We start from the raw sequence: 22,894 nt of genomic DNA, 5'->3' as shown, positions 1-22,894 counted from the left end.
ATTCCCGCAACTAATACTTTTTACTGCGAGCTAACCTTTGATCTTAGCCGCAACTGTAACTGTTTTCTGCACGTTTGTTTAAATTTTTATGCGTGGGTTCTGAGGTTATCCAGTCTCGGGAGTAGATGAAGATAAAAATGCTTTATTTCGAAGCGATTCCACTGCTCGCTTTCATATCGTAAAGCTGATTAATAAAAAAAAATGTAATTTTTTACAAAATGTGTAATAAAAATTGCACTGCCAAACGTTAAACGTAATATTATTGCTATATAAGATCATATTCTGATGAAAGTACGCAGCTGCATGTGACTTCATTGTGTGTCGAAAATTTTTTTCGTTTATGTCGCCAATTTAAATAAATAGCTTGTGTTACCAACTTTTTTGTTTAAGTTGAAAACAACCTTTCAATCTTCAACAAATTCTACTTTTAAATAACATTCTACTTTTTGGTTAATTTTATCTTTAATTTCTGCCTTAAACAATTGCTTCTTTCTTTTTAGCCACTGAAAAGTGTTTAGGGTTTTTTAATTCTCTTTACTAAGCAGGCATAAAACTCTCTAGAGCCCTAAAATACACAAAAACGCACAAAAAAGTATTTAATAAAGTAGTTTAGTAGAATTTCAGCTGTGAGCCAATGTAAATGCATATGAATAAATGTCTGTTAATAGATGATACGATAGAAATAAAATAACCAAGAATAAATATTTTTCATTCTTCTCTCCTTGTACGAAGTGGTCCAAATAAAATACTAAAAAGTAATAGGTTACAATTTCAAAATTAATAAAGGTAATCAAATTAGATATAATTTTATTAGTTAAGAGATGAATGAATTTAATTACCTTTTGTAGTCACAGTAATATAGCTTCTCAATAATTTCACGATTTGAATTTTGACAATTCTGATAATAATTTCGATACTTAATGCTTTAATTCTAATGGTTATTGTTGCTTTTAGCTTTCTGAGAGACTTGGGGCAGTTTTATAATGTATGTGCATTGTGAATTTAAACAAATAGTTATTTCATTAATTATCATTTCTGGCTAAAACCAATGGTGTCTTCTGATCTGTTAAAACTATATGAGCGATGTTGGTGAACGGTATAGTTGTGGCCCCGTATCGGTGTCGTCTCACACGCAGTTACGTTTTCCTCTTTAAGCTGCTGTTAAAACTCTCTAAGCGGCAAAGCCGTATATATACGGCCTAGGATATTTTTTGTGATGTCTGTAAGAACGTATATATACGTGCATATTAAAATATGTCAAAGAAATTAAGGCAATATATCAAAAGTACACAAATCCAGGTATGTAATACCTGGAGAGGTTTTACATTAAAATCAAAAAAATAATTTGTTCTCATGGTAGATTTGGGAAATTAGTGCTTTCTTAGCGAAAACTCTGGCCGCTCAGAGGATTGAAAGGCTTCCCTTCATCATGGCGCTATAAGGGTTACTTCCGGAGCCCATTAAACAACAAATTATTTCTTTTCAGTTTTTACAGTTAAAATTTCTTTTCAATATTTTCTTTTCAGTTCAGATACAAATACTTCCGCTATATTGTGCTTAACTTTGTAATACCGTATAAACACTTAATTTTTTTATTCGGAACATATGAATATCAGTCACATATTTAATTATTAAATTATATATACATTTGTAAAATTGAATTCTGTATATATGTAAGATAAACAATATGAAACTTCTAAATTTAATTGTATATAACCTCTTTTATTTCTTATTTAATTTGGGGTCATCCTCTCTTTCTCTCTATTAGAAATAGCGCTCTAATTCTAAACTACATCACTCAAATTAATCATGCGATCTTATGTAACGTTTAGTTCAGATATATCTTGTCCAATAAAAATAATTGTAAGCCAAAACTAATTCGAACTGAAACGTTTCTACTCAATCCCTTCTTCCTCTGCATTACTACTGCGACTCTCTTTCTACTTTCGCTTAAGCTTTCATCCTGTTAAGACACTGCTGCAATCATCTATATTTGCTTAAGTATCAGAATTGTTCTGGAAATAGGCACGATTGTAGATTAGTAGCGGACATATACATGTATACATATACTATTGAAATGAATTCATTATTCATTTTTTGTACCAGCACCCTTCTGCAAATAAAGCCTTTTTCTATTCGTTCCGTATTGGTTTTGTCTTATTGATGTTTTTGCTACTGAACTACATTGTACCTCTGTAGTATATAAATTTCCTATCTCCCAGTTGAAGTTTTGTGGAATTACGGCCGAAATCTGAAAAGTTGGATTAGGTTTTGCACACTAGAGTCATAAGTCATATATTGTCATACGAGTGTATTTGATACCAAATTTGGCACTCTTTCATCCAACAGACTTCTAACTGACTAAAATTTTAAGATTCAAAAAATGAATGAGATTTGAAGCATATGATGAAATTTAAGCCATAGTAAGCATGAACATGTTTTGAAACCTTAAAATGTACTATTTAACGACCACTTAGACAGAATCTTTCTTTGCCTGGAAATCTTTACCATATTCAAGAAGAATTCTATTTTTTGGTAATATTTGTAAACTTGTGAACCAGAGTTGCTCCAGAGTCAAAGAATTCATATAATCTTTTCAATCTAAGAAGGAAATGTTATAAATTTAATTAATAAATTTTTATAATAAAGAAAATACATAAATAAATCGAAAACGTTTTGTACAAAACGTTTAGTAAGAAAACACTTTCTATCATGATGTTTTGCACAACCTTGATAGTTGAATAGTCAGATATCATTAGACAAAGGTTGCCGAATGATTATCGATAGTAAATTTAAAGTATGAGATCACAATGAACTAATACGTTCCAAACAAGCATCCTAATTTGAGTATTTGTTATTTCAATTGAAATAACTTTTTAAATGGTGTTACGAAATATAAAGCATGGCAACCAACTGAAATTTGCACTACAAATACTTTTACATCGAATAAGAATGCAAAGGATTTTTTTATTATATTATAGATATACAAATAGCAACATTTCTAGAGTGAAGATCCGTATCCACTTATACGAAGACTTTCGGACGCTGTTATAGAGAAAGGCGCGATCATCATCATTTGGAATTCACGCAACATTTTTTATGGCTTCTTTATACTTTAAAGTAATACTTAAACACGTATTAAGTATTATTTCATATTCTTTCGCTACTGTGCATTTCCTATCTTCAGTTTCAATTTTATGCATAATTTCTAATATCATACAAAAAGATATCTTTAGCCTTGGTTTCACTGCCATTTTTTGAAACAAATTAAAATACTCAAAGCTCATAGCATAAGAAAAACTCATAGCATAAGTAATCATATTTTAACCTAATGTTTTTCTTAGTGCATATGGTCAAATAGGTAGGTAAAATCATTTAATCAAAGTTTTAAGATGACATTTCTGAAGGAATGTTTCAGCAAGTTTCTTTCTACCTCATCATTTACACTTATTTAGGTACACAGAACTAGAAGAAAAAAAACCAATACAATTGACAATTAAAAAAGAATCCGAAAGCCTTCAGATTTTATATTACACCCAAAGGGGCCTTTTTTTAACTTGTTGTGTGTTACCTTTACTTATTAAATACCATATTCTTCGCACTTAAACCATAAAATTCAATTCAACAGCAACATCGCAAAATACTTTTAAAATGTTGTAGATCTTTCGAATTTCAGATACACAATCTCGCGCGCTGGAGATAAAAAATGCTTTTTTCTTTTCCCGTACAATGTTGCCATTGCTCGCTTTTAAATCGTTTAGTTTCTTAATCAAAAATTTCTTAGTGTTAAAAATATGAAATCTGTGTGTATAAAAGGAAGAGTCTGTCTGTGTGTGTGTGTGTGTGCCTTTCGTTTGTGCAGCGTGTAAGCTAATAGATCCAGGGCTACGAAATTTGTTACATAGGTGCATCTAGACAAGAGCCGGTGTACCTCGAAGCGATTTTTTTCAAAATTCGAATGAGTTTTTTTTATTTTATGTTTTTTGATAGAATCGAATCAAATTGATAATTCTCTCTCATTATATCAGCAACAATGGCACGCAGCCATTGTTGCTCATATATCACTGTTGGCATTGCTGCCGATATCAGCACTGTTGCCACTCGGAAAAATGAGGGCAATAAATCTGTGCAGTTTTTAAATTTAATGTGTCTTTTGGATACTGAACGTTTGTCGAGAGAAGGCAACAGAAAGTTGGTTAATTTATTTATTACGATAATTAATATTTGTATTAAGGGATATTGCTTATTTCATTGTAATTTTTATATGCCATAAATTTTATTCAATTTTTTATTGATAAAGTTGGTTTGCAGAGAAAAATTCTCTGCAGTTTTTAAATTTAATGTTTGGTGAATACCCTTAGGCATTTTCGCGGTACATTTAAAAGCCGGACGAATTCCAAATCAGGGCTTCCAGATGCCGATATTTGTGGAGATTACGTTTTTCAAAATCTGATGGCTCTAGGTACCATTATTTTATCACAGTGCGAGAAACTTACATACATTTATGCAGATTCTTCATTATTTAATTTCTTATTAACACAGGACGATAATATTCGGTAGCAACAATTTGAAAAGTGAAACGGACATTTAAAGTTTTCGGCGCAAAATGAGAAAACGAAATTAATAACCCTTCTGAGCTAACGCCTTTCGGGCTAAAAATAAAGCTTAACTTTTCGAGTTTTCAAAAGCATCTGCATTAAATTTGTTTAGTGTTAGAAGCGGAATGCCGGAATACATTTCGTTATAAAACTTATTACTTTCTTGAAATGTTTTCAGTACAATATTTTGAGATTAATAAAAAGGAATTAAACATAAGTAGGTTTGATTGCGTATATATATATTTAATCTATATCGAAATATGTAAAATAAGCAGTTTATAAATGAATATTTGATGAAGATGAATAAACTGGAACACGATTTTCGAGGTTAAAGACGATTTCGAGGAAACGCTAGAAAATTTACAGTACTATCGTTTAATGATTTTAGTTCAAATGAAGGGTATCAGTTTTACATTATATTGAAATGCATTAAATCTCTCAATTCGGATAAGGCTGCAAGTGTCACAAGAAATGATAAATGGGGGGGGAGGGAATTTTCTGTAAAGATAGATTCCTATCAGATGATCGGAGTTCAGAAAATTTCAAAATTACATTATATTGATACTTATCAGAAACCAGTAATATACGTAATATATAATTAAAAAAGAATAAAAAAATCCGAATTTCAAAAAATCATCCGATGAACTTAAATATCAAAACACATTTGCAAAGTTATATCATATGTACCTTTACAATATAATTTACATGTATTCAATATCTCAGCTTAATTCTTGGGAAAAACTATTTTAGCAATTCTCATTTTCATCCAGCAGTGGTTAAATTACTGTACCAAAAACGTCTTAGCTTTGACACCTTACATCATTATTTCAGTAATCTATAGAAGGTTAGATTTGTTATATGACTTTAGCGGGATAAAAAGATGAAAGATTGAAATAAATTCTACCTCATTCCATGGTGCCACAAGGAATCCCATCGCACTCGGCTGATTAAGAGACTGAAACACTGTGTAAAGACTATAGTAATGAAGAAAGCAGTTTGGCACGTATATTCTAGATTTTTCCGAGCTGTGTATGTCTGTAAATAAAAAGCTTTAAAGTTTTACAGTATTAAAAGAAGCAACAATGTCAAATTTTAAACAAATGGAGTAGAGGTAATTCTATGCTAAGCCAGGATTTGTTTCTAAAAGGATGGATAAAAAATATTTTGCCTAATTTCAGACATTATTTGATAGGCTATGAAGGCTTGTACCTAAGGCTCTAATTTTCAGTGGGTTTCTAAATCATGCTAAACTAACGTACATAATTTGTTTCTGTCTTATGAAAAGACAGTGAACAGCGACGTTCCCTGCAAGATCTCCGTGCATAGATGCCTAGATGCTTTTACTCGAATCCTAATTAACCTTAATTATAAAGAAGTAATTAATTAATTACAAAAAAGTATCACAGATTTAACTCACATTTTTGGAATCCACATAAAATTTATTCTGCTAATTATACAGATAGTTCGCAAAAGATGCATTGAATTTAATGTTGTATTTAAAGAAAATAAGGTAGTTAACAACATTTTTTCTGTTTTCAAACAAAGGGGCTATCTGTGAATGTTTGTGGAGATAAATAATAGATGGCTCTAAGATCTCATACCACATACAGAAAAAAGACAATAATGACCTTTTCGGAGCAGAAAAGTATTGTATGGGTGGCCACTTGGATGACCACATTCTATGAAAGTCTTAGGGAAAGGGTAAAAAAAATATGATTTAAAATGTATAAAATCCGTTACATTTTCATTACCATGGTCTTATGTCCAAAACTGAATTTGCATTTGTGCCTATGACGAAATCAACAATTATATTTCATTGAATTTCTATGTACATTGCTGCCCATTAAAACTGCAACTTATGAAGGAAAGCAAATACAAAAATATATTTATTAAACATAAACAGTATGGCATGAAGACAAAATGATTAAATTTGTAAGTATTTTGGAGGTTTGCATGGGTGCGAAATTAGTAGAAACAGCTGCCACCCCTGGCAGCTAAAACGGCCCTTACGCCATTAGACATGGGGCTAAACTGGGTTTTGATGACAGAAATGGGCAACTCATTCCATCCTGCTTGAAGTTTATGCCACACTTCATCAACGGTATTAACTGGAAAGGAATGGCGGGACAGTCTGTCAACAACCCATGACAAGATGTTTTTAGTGGGTGACAGATCTGAAGATCATGCAGGCCAGGGCAGCAATCGAGTAGCCAGTGTATCGAAGAAGGTCAGAACGCGACGTGTAACATGTAGTGTCGCATTATCTTGTTGGAACATGACGTTTGGGAGCCTCGAAGTTAGGGCACAACATTGGACGTAAGGTGTCAGTAATGTACCCATCTGCGTTCAAATTACCGTCGATCAGAGCTAGAGATGTGCTTGTCGTGTACTCAATGGCTGCCCAAAACATCACACCAGGTGCAGGGCCCCCTATGCCAATTTCGAATGCAAGCAGGCGACGTGGGGTCTCTTCGGACACTCCAGATACGTATGCGGCCATCAGAATACTACACGTAGAACGGGACTCGTTTGAAAAGGCGACATTGTGCCACTTCTGTACCCAGCTTTGTCGTTTGGTTCACCAGAGTCGCCATCTCTCTATATGCTGCATTGTCAAGGGAAGCCAACGTAATAGTCACCCTGCAGATAGTCCACGCTGCTGCAAACGTCGACGTACCTTACGAGCTGATACTGGGCGTGCTGCAAACATGCCCATTTCCTGGCTAATGGTCCGTGACTAACTAATGGTTCCTGAATAATTCTCAATTAATCATACTTTATAGTTCAATAAGTTATTTCTTTTATTAAGTTTCTTGATAGCATTCTCAGAAAGTTTACCATGACGAAATTTTTTTAAGAAAATATTCTTTTTCTTCATCCTCTACTATTTTTACAGTATATGAATCTCCGTATATAGTTTCAATTTTCGTCAATAATGCCAAATTATATTTCCCAGGCTCCAATTTTTTTCAATTTTAGAGTTTTAGGATAAAACCGAAGCTACTGAATTACTACTACACCAACAATGTAAATTGTTTTGAATATCATATAAAGTTTCTAACCCTTTCAATTTATTATCTTCATTTTCTTTGTTTTCAATTAATTACACAACTCGAAATTTTTCTGATAATTCTTTTTCAGAAGTATTTGAACCAAACAGAATCTAATTTATATGTTTTCAAACAAACATCTCTAAAATTTTTAAAATGTAAAATGTACGATTTTGCAGGGCTGATGTAACATGTAATGTCTGTCCTCTCTGGCGTAAGTCATGGAAGGACGTTGAGATCTTGCATGCCGTTCTGTAGGAATCTCATTCCATATTCCCATGACAGTGGTCAGATGACGACCAGTATGACCGACGACATCACGGACGATAATCTTCTGAACTTTCGATAGGCAACCATCCTGCCTTTATTGAATTTCGAAACTAAGGTAAATGGTAAGCCTTTTCTTTTCTTATTCGAGGCATAACACGATATTCTGGGCAAACGCCAATCTTACAAGTATCTTTCTGAATAAGAAATACACTACAAAGCTTTTCTTTTATGCAATGCTTCAGATGTTGTTTTTACCTCTTGCGTCTTCTAAATGCGCTGTAATGGTGTCCGCAGAAATCATCGCGGAAGAAAACGTCGCGCAGAAAACAACACAAGGCGAAAACGCCGTGGTACAAAACATCGCGGGAGAAAAAAAAAAAAGCAATGATAAAATATCGCAGTTCTAAAACATAGTGGCACGAAATATTGTCGTTGAAAATAAAGCGGCTGAAAAATTATATATATAGAATATAACGCACTGGGGAAACTTAGTAATACGCCAGTTTGCCGATATAATATAAGTCACGAAAAAGAATACTATAATCTTTGTTATGTTATATCTTAGAATGTTATTATTTTAGAATGTTGTTTTTATTTTTAATATTTTTTATAAGAATACTTTTTTATTTTTATATATATTTTTACAATAAAAATTAAACATTAAAATTTTGTTTCATATTTGTCAGCGGATCGGACCAGTAGATCTTCTGGCCCAGGGCCCGAAATTGGTTTAAACCGGCACTGGCTATTAACCGCTGTAATCCATCTGCACAGTCCAACTTCTTCTTTCATGTAATTTTGACGTTCGTCAGACCATTCCCTCCTGGTATTGTAATTTTAATGGCCACCAGTATATATATATGTTGTTGCGTTTTTCTTTTCTGACACCAGTTGTTTCGTTATTTTCTTGCTTCACGTTCGTGCGGGGTTCGTGTGAATTTGGAGTGAATAACGACGACACTTGATGAAGTATCAAAACACACTTTATTAGACAGTATTGTCAGGACAGCTCCAAGACACGTTTTTACAGTCGTCGATGAGCTACTATAAACACGCTAACACCATTTGCGACACAGCCTCCAGGTTATCAGGCTATCACGGTGGAGACAGCTTCACTGCAAAGCATCAGAGTACAGCTCCCGACTCTGCTCGCTCATTCTCGGAACTCCATGTACTCTCGAGACTCTCCACGCTACAACTCGCGATGCACTCGACGACACGCAGAGCACAGCTCCTGACTCTTCGGTTCAGTCGTTCCCGGAGCTTAACACACTCTCTCGACGATGCACTAACCGCGGCGAAAAATCCCCAAGTGTGGCAACCCTGCCTTCCCTTACCATTTTATGGTAACCCTAAAACTGCATTGCGGGGAAGCCATCTTACCGTGCCTGTACATTTCGTAACACTATATATATATATATATATTAAACACGAGTTTACTTCTGCTGAAATTGATATAAAAGAAGTAGTATTTTTTTTTTCAAATGGCAGATTGTGGACAATTATAAATGTATCCCAGTCCATTAATTTATACAAGGCCGGATGTGGTGGTCTCTTTATTATGGAGGCACCTAATGGGTGGGCCACCATCGCCTTTCCTATGAAGGGACGAACAGTTACAACCATGTCTTCTCCGGGATTCGAACCCAGGCCCTTCGGAATCGCAGTCAGCTTCCCTGACCACTACACCGACTGGGCGGCCAAAAGAAGTAGTATTCAAACATAATAATTTCGAAAATGCGTTTACTTACCCATTCTTGGTTAAAATAATCAGCGACGTCATTGATAGCTATCGATTTCCAGGAGGCACCTGTCTCTAGCAGCGTGTGAGGCAAAAATCCGTTTTCAGCCATTATGACAAAGTACGTGAAAATTCCAGCTAAAACTTCGATAACACCTATTTGTAAATAAGTTTTTCCCAGAATTCTGGAACGAAAATATATGTAAATAATGTATGCGAATTAGTTATTGCACTCTGTGTGAGATGTAATAAGAAAATTTACTCAAATAATCTCTTTCTTTAAAAAACCTCAGCTGTAAACATTCAATGCAAATTCATAAAATGATAATGATGTTATAAAAAATTGGCAAATTTATGTCAATAGGTATATGGCATTTATATTTACCTATGATTTATATGCAAAAAACAAAGAAATAGGTAATTTTATACATTGAGTAAAACAGAGTGACGGAGTTTAGGAGACCGCAAATGATTGTTATTAGTTTGTTGCTAACAACATTTAACCCTTAAACTATTATTAATTCATTTATTAAACTCATTAGCTTTGTATGGTAACACAGTTTAACCAGGAAACTACAAAATTATTTCCTATTTTCTAAATATATGATATTCTGTGATATCGTTGAATTGGGGCTACCAGCCTGAACCTCAATATTACTTAACCTCAGCTGGGTATGTGTCCTCGAGACTCTGCGCACAGGCAGTGAGGGAAATTTTCAGTCGAACAAATGGCGATATCAGTTCATATTATCAGCGATGTTTTTCATTATGAATTCAAGCTGGTTGAAGCATATTGTGTTTCATCATTCTTTTGGTCGTAACAGACGGCCACAAATTTCATTGCCAGTTCTCGAAGCTGCGTTATGTCACCGGCTAAGAAGTAGCGACCATTCATAATGGTGGTTTTATCATATTTTTCTAAAGTTGCTAGCATTAGTAAGGAGGTGATACTACTTATTAACACAAAAATGGCGTCAGAGCCATAGTCTCTAACTTCCCTTGGGAGCTTCTGGCAGTAATTGGAGGCATTTAACATATATAGATCCTTTCTGATTTCCAAGCAAGAAAGAGGACTCGTTGTCATGTGCAACTCAATGGGAGTTATACACGTAATTCTGGATAGTTCCCTGATCACCAACGGGATCCACTTTCGTCTAAACGAGTTTCAAAAATTAGAAAAGGTCTGCATTCTTCAATGGTTGCAAACGCATGTCAACATCACAGGTAACGAGAACGCAGAGGCTGGAAATGTCAGTAGTAATAGCAACATAAATGGCACCCTCTCGGACGCAAATGCCATGGTAAAATACAGATTATTCATTTCCAATAAATAACCAGTTCCGTAATATAAATGGAGATTCGACATATAGCTAAACCCAAAGTCTGGCTCTGACTGACCAAAACTGAAAATTGACGGAGAGGGCAGGAAAACCCACAGAAACCGTGATAACTGGCCGGACACAGAACTGCACACATTTTTGATTGTTCCGCCATCCTTGCTGAATTGTTAAAAATTGAGGTTTTGTCTAAGACACTGAACCTCTACGGTGATAACATTCTGCAGATTACCAGGGTTCTCATCTTCGCCAATGGGCCTGTTTCAATAGGCTTAATTATGGGCACGGTAACAACAACAACATTAGTAAGCAGCAAAATCGTGCTATTTTTGTAGAATAATGCTTTCCAACACGTGGCAATGATAACTAAGACATCAACGCATCTTAAGTGGAAGAAGTTAACTTTTCCACCATGTTCTTCAGGTATTTCCTCTGTCGATTAATAGTTGTTTAGGCCTCTGGACAGCCATCCATCTTACGAAACCTTTGCTAATAAAACCAACTGCGGAAAATGAGCAGATATTTTTTTGGCTTGGATGGTGATTATTCTCCTCAATAAATTTTTATTTTATAGAATCTGTGGCCTTTTACTTAATTATGTCAGGAAGGCAATGACTCTTTGGCTAGCTGATACAATACTTTACGACAGAGCTGTCTGCCAAAAATATTTTCATTGTTACGTATACAATAGAATCTCTGATTTTTTAATCCATTACTCTGAGCAAGACGTTATTTGACACTCTGTACAAAGAGCTTTTTGAAAGTGATTGGCTGCTAGTTTTGCTGCTAGATAGTTTGTTAAAAAATTTGTCTCTACTATAAATATCATTCAAGTTTCACAAATATTTTAATCCATGGACCAGACACAACATATTTCGTTTTATTTCTCATTTGGTAATAATGAAGACAGACGTAAAAAATTGCTACCCTAGTAATGTAAAAATAGTTTAATAAAAGGTCGCCATCGGTAACGGTTTTTGTTTCAAACCATATCACAAGAGTGAGTAATATTTAATTTTTGTTCTAACTTAGTTGTACCCACAAAAATAGCATCCTAAAATAAAATTTTACAACTTTTTCCAAAGAAGCCTTACTGGTGCTTTCACCTGTAGGAATAAAGTAACAAAGTATCAAGAGATGGTTGTGATAAAGATGATACCAACAATCCGCCTTCCCTCGAATCAACAATCTCTCTTTCTCATTTAATAGAACTCATTTATTTGAACTATTTGGGGGCTTAAAACTTTTGGGTGACAGTTTTCCATCATAGAAATTAAAAATGTCTTATTTTTAGCATCATTTTCAACAATGCTGTTGTTTTTAAATCCATTTCGAATAAAATAAATTCAAAATTTCCATTTCAGGCCTTTGTTTTTGTTTAAATCAATTGCAGATGCGTAAAGGATGCATGCGTAAGTAATTACAGAAAAAGTTCTTAATTTTTAGGGCAAAACTCTGAGATTTTCTTTATTATTTTAGGTACTAAATCGATGCCATTCCTAATTTACTTGAGTTGTGCTGCAAAGTAATTTTAATAACTTATTGAATCTTCGATGCTTCTGTTTTTAATGGTTATATATTCAAGACAAATATTTTATCACAGCACAAGTTTAACTCCCTAATTTATTTACTTTCATATAGGTATTTAAAAGTCATCTTTTCAGCATATAAATCATCTACGATGGCTTGATTTTATTTGCTATTAAATAAAGACAAAGGGATGAAAAGTTCATTGATAACATCGAAATTACTGATTTGAAAGCTTTTAGTTATAGTATGTTTCATTGCTTCGTTTAAGAGAGATGAGATTTGATACTAAGTAAAACAGAAGAAACGCATTAACAGATCTCCTAAAAAACATAGTGTGCGACAGAATTCAGGAAAAAAATTGCTATTTTCATTAATATGTAAATTATTATTTATGGCAAATTTATTTGTGTTATGATAGTGCTCAAGTCATCAAGAAATTAATACAGAGTTTTAGCTCCTCTTGATGCATTGCCAAGTTTTGATTATTTTCATAAAAATATAGAATTTACTATCATTATTATCATATTCTTGTGTATAAGGGTGTCTCAAAAGGTCGCTGCCAAACTTAACATGCTGGTCTATCATACCATGATAGCAAGATTTAATAGGAATTTGCGTCTGGAAATGCGAACGAGGACCTCTAGAGGGCAATGTTTACAGGCTTAAGGAGAATGGGAAATGTGGTTATTTCCAGACGTTGTAGTAGAAGGATGAATCGGTTCACTAACTCAATTCTTCGTGGCATTGCCTGGAAACTCTATTGCCGGATCTCATGAAAGAAAAGAAGGAAAGAATGCCGAAAGAGGTATTAACATGAAATTTATTAAAGAACATGGTTAAATCATAGAAGATGTTGAATCGCCAAATAGCATGATTCACAACGTCGGGGCATGGATTTACAGACCCGCTCAAAATGGACAGGTGTGTCACGGACACGTGCTGCCGCTTCCGCCATCCTGGCGACGAGATCTATGTCCTATATTCAGTGGCGTAGCGAGAGGGGGGCATGGGGGTGCATGATGCCCCGGGCGCCGTTCGTAAAGGGGCGCCAAATGGTCTTCAAACAAGATTTTCCAGAAAATTTCAGTTTTTATTTTGATCAATTTCTGGAAAATATATTTAAACTTAATAACTATTTTAATTAATTATATATAATTAATTATTTATATTCTTGATTTGTCTGATAAAATGTGTAATAAAATGTTTGCAGTACATCAACCAAAACGTTCTTCCTGACCACTTTATTTCTCCAAAGTAGAGATATATTTATATTTTTCTTAAACGAAATGCACGTATATGTTCTGCTTTTATTTTAAAACGATTTCTCAAACATATCCAGTTCCTAAAATCCGATTCCATAATCTGGAAATGACATTTTGGGAAAATCCTAACGCTTCCGCTACAATGGATTGCGTTTGACTCTCCTGTAAACGACTGATGGCCTTCCTGGCTACCGATTCAACTATGTCATCTTGCTGAGACATCGTATATTCACTGCTACGAAGCATTCAACGCATGTGAATTGTTTTTAATCTCCTATTACAAAAGGAATACTGCAGATCGCTCCTCACTCCTTATCTAAAACGCATAGGTTTTGACGTCCCAGACTGAATTTGCATATTCCCAACTTTGTAAACGTTATAATTTTCCTTTATAATCTCTTATATTTCCTTTTGTTCAAAAAGGTTGTCGATTATATGGTTATTTCATACCGAACCCACAATATCCCCTAATTGTTTAGAGCAGTGAATGTGACTGTATGACGTTACTCCGCAGTAGAAAAGAAACGGAACCTAAAACTCCACTACAGATCTATAGAGAAAATGTTTTTCCAAACCTAAGAGTCGCACTTCAAATACTACTTACTATTTCATTATCAAATACTAATTATGAACATTCGTTCAGCATATTAAATAAATTTTCACATATTTACGATCAACGATGGGACAAGATCCCTTAAGTCATCTAGCATTTTTAAGTGTGGAAAGAGAAAAATTTGAAAGGGACGACTTTGGTGAAGTAAATAATAAATTTGCTTCATCCAAGGTAAGAAAAATGTATACATATTAATTAATTGCATTCATGTATTATATTATTATTAATAAATATAAGTGCCCGACAAGTCGAGGTGCACGTGATTGAAGGGAGATGAGGGCAAATTAAAATTTTTAATTGGCTGGTGGTGTGTTTGACAATTTTAGATCTTTGGCACTCCAAGCACGAACGTGTCTAGTTGGCTATGTCCTTTTGCCTGCTAGGCCGTACGAAACGTTGGTGTATCATTTTTTTTCGAAGCCTTGATGCCAGGATGTGACAGACGATGTAACTGACTAAAAATGGCATGGTGAAATCCGGAGGGAACATACGGTCGAAATCTTCAATCCTGAACATCACAATAAAGTGATTTTCCAGGTGACAGCTGCATAGGCTGCAAGTTGAGATTGGTGGAAGATTTGCTTTTCAAGAGGTTTTGTAGTTCTGAATCCTGGTGTTATTCATCCGCCAGGGCAGCAAACTTTATTCGCGAAGGAACGGCTAGTTCTTCAATACGAGACAAGGTGTTTGCAACAATATTCTGCGAACCCTCAATATAACGGATAGCTGCTTAAAATTGCCCTATGAAGTCTAGGTGTCTCATTTGACGAGGAGAAGTTTTATCCTGTTGAAAAGCATAAAGCATAAGCCTTTTTAAAGGGCGACTGGTGTTTTCAGGGAACCCCATCGCCAAATCCTGGTTGTGGAAAATCCTCATCCTTTTAGTTCGAGCGCCACTGTAGAGACATTAGGATATTTAGAAGCAAGAGAGATTAAAAAATTAGCAACCGTCTTCGCCGGGAATCGAATCGCGGACCTCTGGAGCACCGGCCCAGGGTGCAGAACCACCGCACCACGAAGGCACACTAGGAAAGCGGGAGAAATACCTTATAAACGTAGAGTGATAATGGTTTAAATGCGGAAAGATACTGCAAATTTGTTGCCGAAATTAAATCATTTTTGCATTTTTGGAACGCTTCGCGAGATTCTGCGGTCCAGGTTATAACACGTTTATCATTTTTCTTGCTTCCAACCAGAAAAGAATTTAGAGGTGCTTGTATGGTTACTGCATGAGATAAGAAACGTCGATAAAAATTGAGCATAGCAAGAAATCTTAAGTTCTTCACTGTAGATGGTTCGGGCATATCGCGGATAGCGGTGACTCTGGAAGGGGTTGAATGCCATCAGCGGAAATTTCATGACCAAGAAAGGATACTCTTGGTTGGCCAAAAACGCATTTGGAAGGATTAAGACTTGACACCGTACCTTTGAAAACGTTCAAAAACTGTTCTCAAATGTGATAGGTGTTCTTGCTCTGAAGAGGAGGCGATTAAGACGTCATCAAAATAAAGTACACGAAAGTCGAGGCCGATTAACACCTGATTCATGAAGAGTTGGAACGTTTGAGCAGCACTGCATAAGTCGAAAATCATGACCGGAAACTCAAATAGTCCAAAAGGCGTAATAACCGCAATTTCAGCTGGGTTAACAGCTGGGACTATTAGTTGGGTTAACGGGCATTTGGTGATACGCTCGCTCAAGATCAAGGGTTTTGAAAATAGCTTTTCCCTCTAAAACTTGCATACAGTTTTGAATGCGCGGGATTGGGTAACGATGAGAAATTGTAGCTGCATTTAACCGGTGATAATCGCCACTTACCATTTCGTTTCCGAACTAGATGGAGCGGACTAGCCCATGAACTTTTTGAAAGACGGCATATTCCCTGTTCCATCATGTATTAAAATTCCTCTTTGGCGGCTTTAAGCTTGTCCGGAGGTAAGCGTCTAGGTTTAACGGCAATTAGAGGTCCTTTAGTTTCAGTATAATGTAGTACATCGTTCTCGGGTTCGGAAATACCCATAACTGTGCGCGTGATTGTAGAGAATTCTCTGAGAAGTTGATGCCATGGGGAGTTACCCGAAATCAGTTTAATGCTCAAATCTTCACTATTGCGAATTACTCCCGGATAAGTTAAGTTGGTTATGGAATCTATCAAACGGCGATTCTTAATATCGACAAGCAAAGAAAATTTATGTAAAAAGTCAGCGTCAATGATAGGACAGTAGCAATAATGAATTGTCATTGGAAGTTGCGGCGCAATCTAAATCAACAGATATCAGGCGTTCACCAGAAGTTTGAATATGAGTTCCATTTGCTATATAAAGTTGTAACTTAATAAGGCGCTTTTTTTCGTGAAAATGTGGTGGAACGACAGAAACATCAGCCCCGGTGTCTACAAGAAACCTTAAGCCCGAATTCTTTTTGATGACGAAAAGGCGTGCAAAATTCCGGCCGCTGTCATTCATGACTTCGAGCAACGGCCCTTCTCGTTTGCCTGGTCACGGTGGGTGGCATTTGTTGGCACGGTGGGTCACGCGGTGGGTGGCATTTGTTTGCCTTGTTTCTAAATTTGTGGTGGTGAAAAACAAATACCCGGAGGAGGGCTTTCATAACGTTTCCTCAGTGGGTTAGGACGTGTATTTTGACTACGTGATGTGGAGAGGTTGCGGTGAAAAGATTCAGCTTGGATGGCTACTAACTGAGCAACCTGTTTGGACAAATCATCAATTTGAGCCTGTAACGCCACAATACCTGGACCAGGAGCCTGCACTGCGTGTATTTGCGCAGGAATGGCCAGTTCGTGAATTTTATCAGCGATTTCGGGAAGATTTTTAAGTGGCTCGCTACTGGCCGCTAAAATGGTTTGCATGTTAGATGGGAGTCTATTCATCCATAATGTTTTAAGAATGTTATCCGTTAGGTTACCGGCGGCTAAGTCTGATATTTTAGACAGCAACTAAGAAGGCGCCTTATATCACTCAACTGTAAATCGTGCAACAGCTGCTTGATTTTAACTATCTCGGATTCTTCATAAACAGAAATTAATCTTTTTTTAAAGATTTGTATTTGTCCGTCGCTGGTGGATTCAAAATTATTTCACAAGCTGATTGCAGTACCTCTGATTCTAACGCGGCGATCGCTGTATAAAATTGAGTTTTGTCGGCAGTAATGTAACTCAATTTAAACTGCGCATCCAATTGAATTAACCATAACGATGGGTCTCGGGAACAAAAAGGCGGTGGCTTAACTTCCACTTCGCGCCAATTGTGAAGCAGCATCGTTGTCAACCACTTTAGATCAATCAAATATGCATAGTAATAATATGTATAGAAAAATAATCAATATGTATATAGTGACATAGTTTCTTGGTACTTGAAATCAGAGAAGTTGGCGGCTCAAATGCAGCAGGCGATACATATATCCGCTGAAATTATGACAGAAATATATTGACTCGCTGACGGAATGCGGCACAACGCTTGAAATACATATATCCGCTGAAATTCTCATCACACTGGATAACTTCTTGGTGCTCAGGATTTTGACATATAAACCCCATATTCGTGCAATATTGAAGATTGCTATTCGTAATAAATACGAGTCACCAATTATGGTAGTACAATTTTTTGAGACAGATCGTTAAATAATTATAACAATTGAATAGAATAAATATTATTTTGTTTTTGGTTGCTATGGGTTACCAGACTGGCAGAATTGAGTTGTAGTAGGCAAGTTGCCACATATCTATTTATCTATAAAGTATATTAAACTTTTAATTGTTTAAAAATTGTACTTTTTAAAAACACTTATATAAATATGTAAAATAAATAACAGCTTTTTAACTAATTCTAGATCATCGTATGTCTGATTTTTTTCGCCGACACAGATGCATTTCTGAAGCCAAGGCTAGTGTAGTTAGGTAGTGACTATTCTTAATATATTTTTGAGTATTTTATGGCAGATTCAGCATTTTTATATTATTTGCATTATTTTCTTATTACGAATATATTCTATACATTATATACTGAAAGTTTTTTTGGCGGGGGAGCGCCATAAAGGTATTTTGCCCCGGGCGCCAGTTAAGCTTGCTACGCCACTGCCTATATTACGGTCATCTGGTACAACATAGACTTCATGTATCTCCACAGGCATAAATCCATGGGAGTCAGGTCGGGCGATCTGCCAGTCCAGCGATCAAGATATTTCCTATCGAAGTATTCCCATATAGTGCAGCTAAAATGTGTAGACGCTCCATTGTGCTGAAACCAGATCTTTCTGATTCTAACTATTGGAACGTCAGCCATCAGATCCGGCAACACTCATTCCACAAAATGCTCACAGAAGGTCCATAAAGAACTGAGTTAGTGAATCGATTCATCCTTCTCCTGCAACGTCCTCGCCTGAAACGGTCACAGCACTTCCCACTCTCCCATAAGCATTGCCATTTAGCGGTCCCACTCTACTAGCATTGCCCTTTAGCGGTTGCCGTACGCATTTTTGGACACAAGCTCCTATGTAAATCTTCTTTGTCATCGTATGGCAGACCAGCATGTAAAGTTTGGCAACCACCTTTTTGAGACAACCTGTATATGTGGAGGATCGTATTTCATGCAGAAAAAAGCAACATAATAGATGCATTTTCAAACATCATATTTGTTCTTCAGATTTGCTAATTTCAGTAATGAAAGCGAATCATAAAGGATGGGTTTATGCTTTGCAGCTAAACAAACGAATAATCCACTGATTTGATTGGGATTGTTTTGCGAGAATACACATTATTCGCCAAAATATTCTTTTAATATTCTATAACTCCTAAAAAAAAGAGGGCGAAGAAACAGTTTTAGGATATAAAACTACCAGTAACAAGCTCTGATTTTCTGCCAGTTTGAAACAGAATAATCGCAAAGAATAAACACCTTTTTCTTTTATCTAAATTTTATTGAGCTGTATTTATGAAAATGAAAAAGTTAATCTATTAACTAAGCATGTTTTAAATTTTTCTATCCATTTCATGAAGAATTACTGGAAGTGCTTTTGTTATAACAAGCTTTTATCCAAATGGAATTTCATCTCGTGATGCTAGTATAGCAAAATATTTCTTCTCTGTTAACCAGCGACTACATTCCACGCATTTCTTCTTTACATAGTTTAAATTATCTTAGTTTTTACGCGGTCACGGTCAATTTGCAAATTACTTGTTTCGTTGCAATCTAAAATAGCATCACCTCTGTGAGTATTCGTAAAACAACATCAAGATGTGGAACATTTAATTTTCTCTTATCCTACTTTTGATGAGCTTCGTGTTAGACATTCGCAACGTAAGGGGAGTTTGTACTAATTAAAGTAAAATAATAATAATAATAATATATTTTGCTAAAAATACACGATTGTTTTGTCACTGTATTTATATTAAAAGAATAAAATACTCCTCTAAAGAAAGATTTAGCTTTTTTATTTAGAATAAAAGGCTAAATACTATTCTAAATTTATTTAAGGGCATTATTGATCTGTTTAATAATGTTGCAAAAAAACTATTTTACAATAAAAATTACATTGCAAGGTTGATTTCATACAATATTCAGTAATGTTAAAATACTACACAGTATTCATATATAGTATTAAATGAGTACTTTATTTTAATTGCGCACATATTACTTGAAATCACAAAGTTGTCTTGTTACACAGCAATGTGTTGTTGGATTATATATATAATAATATATATTATATATAATGTAATAATAATAAATAAATATAATAAATGTAGGTTTGGAAGCAACTTCCCTTTGAAAATATCTGTCTTCTGCCTGCTCAACAATTATTCACTTTATGCAAATTAATTAGTCTTAAAAATTCTTTAAATTTTTTGGATTAATTTTTTGGATTATTAAATATTTTTCTCATCGTTTTAGATACTTGTTTTTAATTTACATATGCTCCCTGAATATAAATGATATTGCAAATTATTTCGCACCAATAATGAATCTTTTATTTGTATACAATTAAATATTCATAATTTAAAATTAACTTTATACAAATGAGAGAATATTGTTACATTACAATAAATATAATACATATTTATATATGAATTAATAAAAATTAAAAAGAAAAAGTAGGAACTAAAATGAAAAATTATTTATTCTTTATGAAGGCCCTAACCTAGTTGATTAAGGAGTTCCGAATACATTTTCCGTTCCTCTGAATAATTTGAGACTCAAAACCGCTTTATTAGAATCAAATCTTCACTTTAGAACAACACTTTAGTGGTTCTCAAATGCTCAGATATTTTCCCTAAATATACTCGCAACAAAATGACACCAAAAATAGAATTCAAAATTTAAAAGTTGAAAAATCTGAAAGCTTTCAGATTTCACATTTTACTTGAAATTCAAGTTCTATCTTTAATGGAGAATATCTTTAATGTAAAATCTGAAAGCTTTTAGATTTAACATTATGCGCAAAGGGACGTTCTTTTAACGTTTTGCGGATTACCTTTATTCATTAAAGATCATGTTCTTTGCACTTAAACCATAAAGTTTAGTTCAACAGCAATATCGCTAAATAATTTAAAAATGACAAAAGATTTAGAATTTCCGGACTATCCGGGACTCGCACCTGGACCTTTCGAATATGCGCCGAGTATGCTAACTATTACAACACGAAGGCATGCCTAAAGGAGGGAGAAAATACCTTACATACTCCCCCTTTTAAAGGGTGACTGGGGATTAGGGGACTTAGTCGCCAAATCCTGCTGGTGAAGAATCATCATCCACCACCTTTTAGTTCGAGCGCCACTGTAGAGTCATTAAAGGTTTTTAATGTTCGAGAAATGCAAAATGAGCAATGCCCTCCCCGGGACTCGAACCTGGACCTCTCGAATACGCCGAGTGTGCTAACCATTACACAACGAAGGCATGCCGAAAGTAGGGAGAAAATACCTTATAATCTGAACATTGTTTTTTCAGTTCAGTATCCTAATTTCACGAGTGATGAATAACCACCTATATTTTAGCTCTTATCCAAATTAGATATCCAGTTTATATGTTATATCTATATTTGATATATGGTATTAAAGGTATTTACACCAATAATATTATACTGCAATTTTTACAGAACTGCGAGATAAAGTGATATAAAATATTTTCTGGATAAAGAAAATGTTATAGTCTAATTTTAGGTCGGAAATAGATTATAGTATTTTAATGGATACAAAAATTGTTATTTCAGATGATAATTTATGTAATCCTTATATACCATTCACCTGCTCGTCTTATTTGAAATCAGTTCTTATTTTGCTAATTTGCTATCGTTCACGAATAAAGGTGGAGTCAGTGCGATAGAACTTTCGATGTCTCTCCTTATTGGCTGCCACGATAATGCGATTTAAAAAGTTGTCGTCCACTGCTAAGATTGTGATAACATTTACTCCTTTTCAATACATTTCAAGAAGAAGAATGCTCTTTTCCTTTTCTCCTCGTTCTACTTCTCAATTTTTATTTTTACAAGATTTCAAGCAGAGCACAATCATTAGGTTGCTATTCAGGAACTGCCTTTGAAAACTGAAAATGATTTGTAGTTGAATTCTAGTACAGTATACCTTGGATATCCTGGTAACTCCTTTGAAATATTTATATTATTTGCTAAAATATCGAGTGCCCTGCCCCGTGAGACTGAACCACATTACAGGTCCACTCCACCCTTTGAGGAACGTCGCAGAGCTTCATCCCCTACTATTACCTCTCCAGGGAAGCGGAGACCACGTGGAATTCACCAGGCAGCACTGGTCGTCTATTGCTACCTGCCAGTTACTTGGGCGAGCCCGTCGCAGTGGGTAATTACCCAGCAAACCGGGGGGCGTCACCTCCCGGCTACCAGAGCCATACCGCTCAGGACATGCTAGACCCCCGAGGCCGGCTAGTGAATGACCTTTCCCAGGGCCTTCAGAACCACAATGTTCATATATTTTATACCCCCGTGGCCGAGACTGCCTAGGTACAGATCCTAGCCAGTAGCTTCGCAGATTTTTCTACGTCGAACCCCCGGGGGGATATTATTTGCTAGTTGCATTTATGAGTATTACTAGCCTAAAGGGCGTTAGCCCTAAAGAGCTATTAATTTCGTTCTGTTTCACTTTTCAAATTGTTGCCACCAAATATTATCGCCCTGTATTATATTTAAAGAAATTAAATAATGAATAATCTGCATAAATGTATGTATGTTTCTCCCATTATGATAAAACAACAGTACCTAGAACCATCAAATTTTGAATAACGTAATCCTCCACCGAATATGGTCATCTAGAAGCCCTAATTTGGAATTTGTTTTATTATCGATTTCATATTTCGTAACAGTTTAACGAATTTTTGTTTAACAAACTCAACGATTTAAAAGCGAATAATGGCAACACTTTCTCATATATATATATATATATATAGGTCGCTCAGATGGGAATGTGGTTAGTGACTTTGACTACTATTCAGAAGGGCACGGGTTCGAATC

General features: G+C 35.1%; 1 protein-coding gene across 1 annotated transcript in view; it reads right to left on the bottom strand.

Annotated features, from left to right (window-relative positions):
• LOC118181987 (sodium/potassium-transporting ATPase subunit alpha-like) overlaps nucleotides 1-22,894 on the bottom strand; it is a 150,885-nt gene that overhangs the window by 17,888 nt on the left and 110,103 nt on the right. Inside the window, exons 9-10 of the mRNA XM_085817866.1 lie at nucleotides 9,670-9,844; nucleotides 5,503-5,633 (exon numbers count right to left, since the gene is read on the bottom strand). Of these exons, the coding sequence (XP_085673992.1) occupies nucleotides 5,503-5,633; nucleotides 9,670-9,844 (306 nt within the window). The remainder of the gene's footprint in view (nucleotides 1-5,502; nucleotides 5,634-9,669; nucleotides 9,845-22,894) is intronic.

Source organism: Stegodyphus dumicola, chromosome 5 (assembly GCF_044657685.1).
Source record: "Stegodyphus dumicola isolate Sdum_Otavi_A_Nest chromosome 5, ASM4465768v1".
Taxonomy (NCBI): domain Eukaryota; kingdom Metazoa; phylum Arthropoda; class Arachnida; order Araneae; family Eresidae; genus Stegodyphus; species Stegodyphus dumicola.
This window is presented reverse-complemented; position numbering and strand designations above follow the sequence as displayed.